Below are 9,709 nucleotides of genomic sequence, written 5' to 3'. Positions count from 1 at the left end.
AGAGTGTTGAATTTTGTCAAATATTTTTTCTTCATCAGTTGAGATGATGATGTGATTTTTGTCCTTTGTCCTGTTAATGTGGTATATTACATTGATTTTGAACCATCCTTGCATCCCAGGGGTAAATTCTACTTGGTCATGGGTTTAATTTTTTCTAATGTGCTGTTGAATTCAGTTTACAAGTAATTTGTTGAGGATATTTTCATTACTATTCATGAGGGATATTGGTCTATAGTTTTTTGGTAGTATCTTTGTCTGGCTTTGGTATCAGAGTAATGTTGGCCTCGTACAATGATTTTGGAAATGTTTCCTACTCTTCATTTTTTGGGAAGAGTTTGAGGAGGATTGGCATCAGTTCTTCTTTGTGTTTGATAGAATTTTCCAGTGAAGCCATCTGGCCCTGGGTTTTTCTTTGTTGGGAGGTTTTTGATTACTGATTCAATCTCCTTATTATATGTCTATTCACATTTTCTATTTCTACATGATTCAGTCTTGGTAGATTATATGTATCTGGGAATTTATCCATGTCTTCTAGTTTATTTAATTTTTAGGTGTACAGTAGTTCTTTGCAGTCTGTTATAATTCTTTTTTTCTTGATATCCCTTTTTTGAAAATTAATTTCTAAGTTAAATAATTTAATAGTAATTTATGAATTTTAGAAAGATATTGGTGGGGCCCCTGGGTGGCTCAATTGGTTGGGCATCTGACTCTTGATTTCGGCTCAGGTCATGATCTCAGGGTCATGAGATCGAGACCCATGTTGGGCTCTGCACTCAGCTTGAAGTCTGCTTGTCCCTCCCTCTCTGCGCCTCCCCCTGCTCTCTTACTTTCTCTCTCTCTCAAATAAATAAATAAGATCTTTAAAAAAAAGGAAAAGAAAAATATTGGTAATCCTCTGCAATGCAAGAGTGTTTTTGTCACTTTTGTATATTCTATCAATTTATGTATATAATCTATATTTTACATAAAATACATAAAAGTATTTTTTTCAAAAATTTTATTTATTTATTTGTCAGAGAGAGAGTGAACACAAGCAGGTGGAGCGGCAGGTAGAGGGAGAAGCAGGCTCCCAGGTGAGCGAGGAGCCTGATGCGGGACTCCATCCCAGGACCCTGGGATCATGACCTGAGTTGAAGGCAGATGCTTAACTGATTGAGCCACCCAGGCATCTCTATATAAAAGTATTTTTATAGATACATAAATTTATTAATTGCAATTTTTATGGTACTACTTTATTACTTTTTCTGCCTATCAGGGACTTCGATTTTGTCTTTTGTCTAATAGAATGGATTATAACTTTTATGATTAAGAAACCACCAGTTTTAAAAAGAATTATATCAGTTTGTATGGAAAGGGATAGAAACAGCACAAAATGAAAACAGTTCTTTGGACCCCCAAATTTCTATGGGTAGGAAAAGGCTGAGAAATCAACTCAGCTGCAAACACAGCACCTTTTTTGTAAACAAGAAAGAATGAATTAGAGGACAAAGAGCCCAGAGTTTGTAATTGAGCCTCAGAGAACAACTCTTATGGGGCAGGACTAAGCCATGATCAGATAACTGGCAACATATACCTGGGTGGACTACGGAATCCCTGTGCCCTAATGATTACTCTGTAATCATTCTTTCTCTCCTTTCAAACAGTAGTGTGTATCGTCATTATCCTATGTCTGTTTAGTCATTATCTGTTGAGTACGTACTAGGGACAAATAACTTGTCTCCTTAGTTCACAGGCTTTAAGATTGAGAACAGTTCTCAAGATGCTATATCTATGGGACCACACTAGAGAAACCCCATCTACAGCTAGACGTGAATGTAGATGGTGAGATCTTAGACTTTGCATTTATCTCAAAATCTGGTGGGATGAGGCCTGGGTGGAGTGTGAATTGTTACATCCAGAGGGCAGACTACTGACTTCAACAATTCACATTTCTCCCACTTGCAAAATACACTGACTCCTCTCTCTAAGACGTCCGAAGCCTCATCCCATCGGAATTTGATTGTATATTCCAAAGGTGGCAATAACAACATTTCCTATCCCATACGCTCTTCTTATCATGTGACCTTATAACTGTGCCTATCCCGTGGAGTCTATGTCCCCTCTCCTTGAAGCTGATTGGGCCTCTGTGGACTGTCTTAACCATTAGAATAGGGCTAAAGTGATGATCTGTGACTTTTGAGGTCTGTCATAAGATGCCCTGTGCTTCTCCTTTGCTCTGTTTGGTTGCTAATTCTTGAAACTTAGGTACCTTGGTGTAAGACTAAATCTGAGGAGAAGCCTTGATGAAGAGGAATTGGGCCCCTATTCCACAGCCCTGACTGAGCTCATATAATCAGTATGCGCTTACATGCTGGTGAATGAGCCATCTTTAAACAGACCCTCTGCCTCCTGTCCAGGGACCCTTCTAATGCTACATGGATCAGAGATGAGCTTGCAGATATACAAACAAAATAAGTGATTCTTGTTATTTTAAGCCATCAGGTTTTGGAGTACTTTGCTACACACACAGTGATAGATGCTCAGAAAATACCCTTCAAGTGATCTCATCTGTTTCTATGGCATTAACTACACTGATTCTCAGATCTGAGCTTTCAGGTCAAATTTTTCTTTGGACTTCCTGACCCATATATCTAAGTATTTAATTAGGTGTAGCTTTTGTATCTCTAACTACTAATTAGATGTATCTCTCCTTAAGCTCCGTATGTCCAACATCAGTGTGTTGTCCTTCTCCACCATCCGTTCTTTCTCCATTATCTTGGTTAATTTACTATCCAGTCATTTATAGCAGAAACCTGGGAAATCATTCTCAATTCCTGCATCTAATTTTATATCTTAAATATCTTTTGAATTCTAACCATTCTAACATCCAGTGCCGTAAGGTTTTCACCATCTCTCATGTTCTATTTTAGTAATAGTAACTGATCTGGTCTCTATTCCCGCCCCCCCCCCCTTTTCACTCCCTTGAAATTCATACTTGCCATTGCTGGCAGAATAATATTTTTAAACACACATGTTGTAATATTTCTTACAATTTCTAAACGGTTTCAGTTCATTTACAGAAGAGAGCCCTACTTTCTTAGGAGGAGATAATGGTTTTTTAATGATTTGGCCCCTTGCCAGATCTCCATCCTTATCACTTATTCCTCTTTTTCACTTTTTAAAGCTGAATTACTGATTGTTCTCTAAATACACAAAGAAGGAACCAGGTCTTTCTGTTCCTTCAGGCTGTTCTACTCATTCAAGCTTTGGTATAATTCAGTTCCATGTGGCTATAGGACTGAGGTCCCCACTTTCTTGCTGCTTGTTGGCTGGTTGCTCTTAGCTCCTACAGGCTCTTCTCAGGTCCTCGCCACAGGGCCTTCTCAAAAAATTGCAGCTTTCTCTTTCAGAGCCAGTAGGACAATCTCACTGCATTGTGCCATGACAGTCTTCTATAATGTAATCTAATCAAGGAAATGACTCTCCTAGAGATTGGGATTATACAAGATTTATGCACCAGGAATCTTGGGGACCATTTTGGAATTCAGCCTACCATGGATAATTAATATCAATTTTTCTCTAGAAACTTTCAGGATTAAAAAAATTCCTCAATAATTGCAAAGCTTGGAATAAGGCATCTTCTGTGTATCTACTTTTATCCACTATTTGGTTACTCAGTGGGCACTTTCAGTCTTGCAATTCATGTTCCTTCGTCATGGGAAACTTTTGTGTTTATTTCAGTGATGATTTCTTCCCTTCTATTTTCTCCCTTCTCTCTTTCTGGGACTCCCAGTTGGACATTGGACCTCTTGAGCCAATCCTTCACCTTTATTACATTTTCTCTTATTTTCCATCTTTTGCTGTACATATATTCTGGCAGATTTGTTCAGTTTTAGTTTTTATTTCTTTATTAATGCAGTATCTTCCCATCACCTGGAGCTTATTAGTGGTGGTTTTCTGAATCTGTTTCCTGAATTGTCTGTGTTTTCTCCATGTTATCTGTTTTTCTATTTGTTCTGGTCTCTATCTTTTATGTTGGAGGCTTCCCTCAGATGCGTGTTACTCCTTGGATGTCTGTTTGTGATTTAGAATATGAACCTAAAAAGCTGATTGGAAACTCTGGGAATGTAGATGAGACTTGTTAATTCTGAGTTCTGTAGGGTGATTGAACCTGAGCTGCTTTTTGGTGAACCCTAATGTCAGTATCCTCAGGCTTTTTCTTGGGCTTACGATTCTCAGAAAAGGATCTTCCCGTCTTCTGCCCAGAGGACAGAAGTCTGGCCGCTTGTATTCTGAGAACTGAGTGGGTTGGATGTTGGGGGTGTCTTAGCATTTAGTTACTTAATCCCCCCACTTTTGGCATGGTATTCACACTCTGAGATTTTCTGAAGTCCCCCCAGATTTCTCCTGGTGTGAGGGAGGAACAGTTGCCTAAACTCATGGAGTCGGGATGGGAATCTCGGGATCTAACTCCTTCTCCAAAGCTTTTACCTATTCCTCCTTATTCCAGAGCCTTCCTGCCACTGCCCTCCAGTATTTCTCTCCTGGTTCCAGAAGTACCAGGCACTGACAAATCCTGAGCAATTTTAGGGATGCTGCAGTTAAAATTGTTTCTTAGCTTTCTTTCTCATGGCTTATGGTTTTGCTTTGTTAGATTCTCCTAAGTCAGTTTTATTCTGTTCTTCAGCTTCCAAAAAATGTTTGCCTTTTCTCTTTTCCTTTCTTCACATATGTATGTATATCTCCTTTAAAAAATCTTCCTGCTATAGTTTTCCTGGGATTTCTGGAAGGAGTAAATTTAGATGTATATATTCAAGCTGCTGTCCTAACTCAGACGTTCCTCATTGTTTTGTAATCTGTCGTTATATGTTAAATTCTTACACAAAAGACTCTGTTCCTCAGTTCTTCTATTTCATTTGCAATATCTCTTTATCAGTACCGCACTGTTTTACTTATTGTTTTTTTAAAAATTTCCTTATAATATGCTTATTCCTTGTGGTTGTAATTTCACGTTTAACTCTTTGTAAATGTGTTAGTTTTATAATGCTTAAAGGTACCTATAGGTACCTTGGGAGGATTAACCTCAGAAAATAATGAGGTCATTTCAGTTAATATTGGATTTATTTCACAGACTTTTTTTTTTTTATCATGACATTATTAATAAGAATTAGAGTTTATATCCAAATGTTGGAACCCTATTCTCACACAGTGAAGACATTTTGTTCTTTTTTTAAAATGAAGACTGAAGTTGCTGAAGACCCTCAGCAGGTTTCAACTGTTCATCTCCAACTAGGATTACCCCTGGTTTTCATTGTTAGTCAGCAAGCGACATACGAAGCTGACAGAAGGACTGCAGAATGGGCCGCTTGGCGTCTTCTGGGGAAGGCAGGAGTTCTACTCTTGTTAAGGTATCTTGAACATGAAATATTCACTGTATTTTGCAAAACACTAGAATTTTTCTCTTTTTTAAATATGGTACTATATTCACTTGTAAATAAACTTAGATCTCTAGTAGATTCTAATATAGTTAGAACCAGTTGCTAAGCAAAAGTCTGTACATTAATTATTAACTTGATTAAACTTGAGGCCTTTAAACTTTGCTAAATGAAGATGGAGACTGGAACATCTAGTCTGTATTTATGACAAAAGTTTCTCAGACTCGCTAAATTGTAATCTTTTTTTCATAAGTTGTTTTTAGTGTAAGAACGTACAGTTCTCTTTTCTGTTGATGTCGTGAATGACTGTTCTTCAGATTAGCCATATCAAACATTTATTTCCATTTTGAAAAAGGGACTCCCTGGAAGCGGACATTCCTCAGCATGCTAATGTGGTCTTCAGAAGAGCAGAAGAGGTTAGTCATTTTATATACTGCTCTACAATGTCTGCTCATTTAGAGAAAGTTAATACGTGTGGTCCTAAAATAGTATATGCTTATTACAGGAAAGAAATTCTGCAAATTGCCACTATTCAAAGATTATTGCTGTTAGCCTGTTCACCTGTTATTTTTTTCTGAAACATTCCAAAGAATGTTAGATATCATGACATTTACCCATAAATATCTAGCATGAATCTCTAAAAATTACTGTTATTCTTCTAATATAATCACAATCTTATTATCACACTTAACAAAATTAACAGTAATTTGTTATATCATAGCCTAATCTCATAGCCAGTTCGTATTCAAATTTTCTCATCCTGAAATTAATTTCTGAAGATGTTTTTTGTGAACCAAAATTTAGTTAAGGATTATGAATTGCATTTGGTGTGTTTCTTAAATGTCTCAATGTCTTAACACTCCCTCTCCTTTTCCCCCATGATAGCGGCTTTTAGATAAATGGGCCGGGTTTTCCATATTCTGGATTGGTCTGTTGCCATTTGCTATTGTCTGCCTTTCTCCTCTGTTCCCTTATGTTTTCTAAAAACTGGAAGTTAGATTGCCTAGCTCCATTAAACGTTTTGGGTGAGAATACTTAACAGTGCTGGCTTATTTGCATTTTATCTTATCTTAAGGTGGATGATGTCTGGTTTTCTCACTTAATGATGCCACATTTGATTACGGAATTAAGGTGGAGACAGCTAATTATCTCCATCATAAGATGCATTTCCCCTATCCAATTAGCAGATAGACTGTAGGTAGAAATGCAAATAAAACCACAAGAGATACCAATACTCACCCCCCAGAATGGCTAAAAATTTAAAAAGTAACAATACCAAGTGTTTTTAAGAAGGTAGAGTTATAAGAACTTTTGGTAGGACTGAAAATTAGTTCAATGAGAATTGGAAAAATATTTGACAGTGCTTCCTAAAGCTGAGGAGATCGATCTATCTATCATCTATCATGTGAACCAGCAATTTCATTCCTAAGTATTGCCCGACAGAAATGTGTATACACGTGCACCAAAAGAGAGCTATAGTAATGTTCATAGCAGTTAGTATTTATAATGGTCTGAGGCTGGAAATAACACATGTCTATGAGCAATAGAATGGTTAAACACATACATACAGTACATACTAGTATCTTCATATAATGAATACATCATTGAAAAAGAATAAACTGCTTTTAAATGTAACATGGATAAACCTCACAAATAGTGTTGAGCAAAAGAAATGGTCACAAAAAGAGTACAAACGGTATATAGTTCCATTGTATAAATTAAAAAACTGGCAAAATTTATAGATGGTGATGAAAGCCAGAATAGTGATTACCTTTGGGGGAGGGTAATGACCGGGAGAGGCAAGAAGATGGCCTCTCAGTGTGCCGGTAATGTTCGGTATCTTAACCTGTGTGATGGTTATGTAAGTGTATCAGCTCTGTAAAAATTCATCAAACTATACACTTACAGTTCGTGTTCTTTCCTGTGTGGATGTTGTATTTGAATAAAAAAGTTTACTACCACAATATCTATGAATACTTCAAACAAATTTGGTTTGACTTTAATCACTCTACCTTATAACTCCATTGCTGCCACAGAAGTAAAAAGTTGCTCACTTTGAATGTAATAATAAAAAGATGAGGATATGTGATATCAAAGAACAAACACACTTAGAGTTATTTTATACTTTATTCTGTGTAGTTATAGTCAGGAATAATTTACTGAAATAATCTAGTGGCCTAGAATTTCATGTTTTTAAGATGTGATAGTTGGGTATTAGTGAAAGAAATTATAATGGAATAATCTCAGTGGGCTAGATTTGGTATTCTTAAAATACCTGGGGGCAGATTGTAGTTTTATGTTTTTAGCTAAATTTTAGTGGAATTATTGTAGGATGAGATACTATTTTGAATATTTCTGTGGAATAGCAAAATAATTTTGATTGGCCCTATTTGCAATTAAGTTGCATATATATTCCTTTTATATTGAGGTGGGACACGCTGTTATGTGTGAAATGTTTCGGACTTCAGTATAATGCAGTTGTGACGAGAAGCAAGTGAGACTCTGTTCTTTTTTTGCCTTTGTTTTTCATGAGTACACACCATCTTTATATAAAGTATGCTTTGCATACTTTTCATAATGATTGTGGAATTTGCTTTTTCTGTTTTATTTAATTTTAAAACGGAAGTTCAAAGATTTAGTTTCATCTTAGTATCAAACAAGTAAAACATTTTTATTAAAATGAATGTATTTCTAGGGAGTGCCAGTGGAATTTTTGGTCTTACATGATGTTGATTTAATAATATCCCATGTGGAAAGTAATATGCACAATGAAGAAATACAAGAAGATGAAGATGAGGACATGGAAAGTCCAGATATGGGTAATATATTTTGTGATGCTCCTTCCCCGTCCACCCCCCCCCCCATTCCTGCTCGGCACCCATAAGGTCAGTGAAATTTCAATGAATTAACTTTCTCATAGAATGTTTTGACATTCAAGACTATGAAAAAACCTGGAGAAACCTATTTTGAATGACATTTTATCAAGTTGATTTGGTGGAAAAGGTAAGGATGCTGTATTTGTTGAGTGTGATACCTTTCACTGTTACACGCCAGGCTTCTAGCTTTCCACTTCTGTGCCTTTATCTTCCAAATCAGTTCTTTCAGCCCTTCTGGTCTACTCCATGTTTAAAAATGACCCAGGAGCCGCAACATGGTATTTTATTTTTATTTTTCCTATTAGGAAATGAAATTCTAATAAATATTGTTGGATTTGTAGTTGTAAATAAATCTGATTATTGACAATTTGGGAGTAAATTTCAATAACATTTTAAAACTTTTTATTGTACTTATTGCTTATGTTTTGGAAGTATGCTGTAGTTCCAAGGCTATTCCCCTACACGTTATTTACTTTGATCGTCATCCTCTGAGTTAGCTGATGTCACCTTCATTTGTAGATGAAGAATCCGTGTTTTAGCAGGGTTAAGTGATCTACCCAAGGTCTCACAATTGGCACGTGGTGGAACTTAAGCATTCTGACTTGAAATCTTATATGTCTGATCATTATTGTTACTGATAGTTCTTTCATAACATTAATCCTATCCTGTAATTGCTCACTTGCTTTTCTCTCTTCTCGACTAGTCTGTAATATCTCTAAAGTAGGGATTATGTCTTGTTCATTTTTGTATTGCATTTAGTATGTACTTGAGTGTTTTACATAGTACTATCATGAGCGCCAAGAAGGGAGTAATTTACATATTTTTTTTGAGGTCCATTCATCATTTTGATCAGAATCTATATTATAAATTTAATAAGGGCTCTGAGCTTTAACGGTTACCAGTGACCAGTTGTTTGGTTTGAGCTATGTTCTAGTTCTTTTCTAATATGCAGAGGTTGGAACTGCTCATGGTTTAAGCCATAGTTCTCCATAGCATTGTCATTACATCGACCTGTGTTCCGGTCTCTTTCTCCCAGCTCTATTTCTATCATGGTTCATAGATTCCACCCTCCAGTCAAGGGAATTGCCCCTGTGTCGGCTTAGTGAGATTCCTGTCCTCAATGGGAGTTGCTTGTTTCCAGAGTTTCTTGTTGCCACATCCCCTTAGTTTGCCCTGGGGTGCGGCCTTCTCTTTCTTCTCTGCCTCCCTTCTCTCCCTAGCCTAGTTCTAGGATTCCTTTTATACCTTTGCCTTTTGTTTCCTGTTTTGTTGTGGGGGTTTGTTTGTTTTTTTTGATCTTAACTTTCTATGTCTATAATCCATATTGGCCCATAATAGTGTATGTAGTCATGTCCATATACATAATTCCCCCCACCTTGTTTTGTTCCCATTTGTATAGGAAAAATATACAGGATGGGA

At 36.6% G+C, this 9,709-nt stretch overlaps 1 protein-coding gene across 5 annotated transcripts in view; it reads left to right on the top strand.

Moving 5' to 3' along the window:
- TXNDC16 (thioredoxin domain containing 16) overlaps positions 1-9,709 on the top strand; it is a 118,716-nt gene that overhangs the window by 69,634 nt on the left and 39,373 nt on the right. For all 5 annotated transcript variants that reach the window (XM_040641834.1, XM_040641836.1, XM_040641833.1 and 2 more), the window contains exons 10-12: positions 5,221-5,387; positions 5,770-5,830; positions 8,110-8,233. In XM_040641834.1, coding sequence (XP_040497768.1) covers positions 5,221-5,387; positions 5,770-5,830; positions 8,110-8,233 — 352 coding nt within the window. The remainder of the gene's footprint in view (positions 1-5,220; positions 5,388-5,769; positions 5,831-8,109; positions 8,234-9,709) is intronic.

This window comes from Ursus maritimus, unplaced genomic scaffold (assembly GCF_017311325.1).
Source record: "Ursus maritimus isolate PB19 unplaced genomic scaffold, ASM1731132v1 scaffold_25, whole genome shotgun sequence".
Lineage (NCBI taxonomy): Eukaryota > Metazoa > Chordata > Mammalia > Carnivora > Ursidae > Ursus > Ursus maritimus.
Note: the sequence above shows the minus strand (reverse complement) of the source record. Positions and strands in the feature narration are given on the sequence as shown.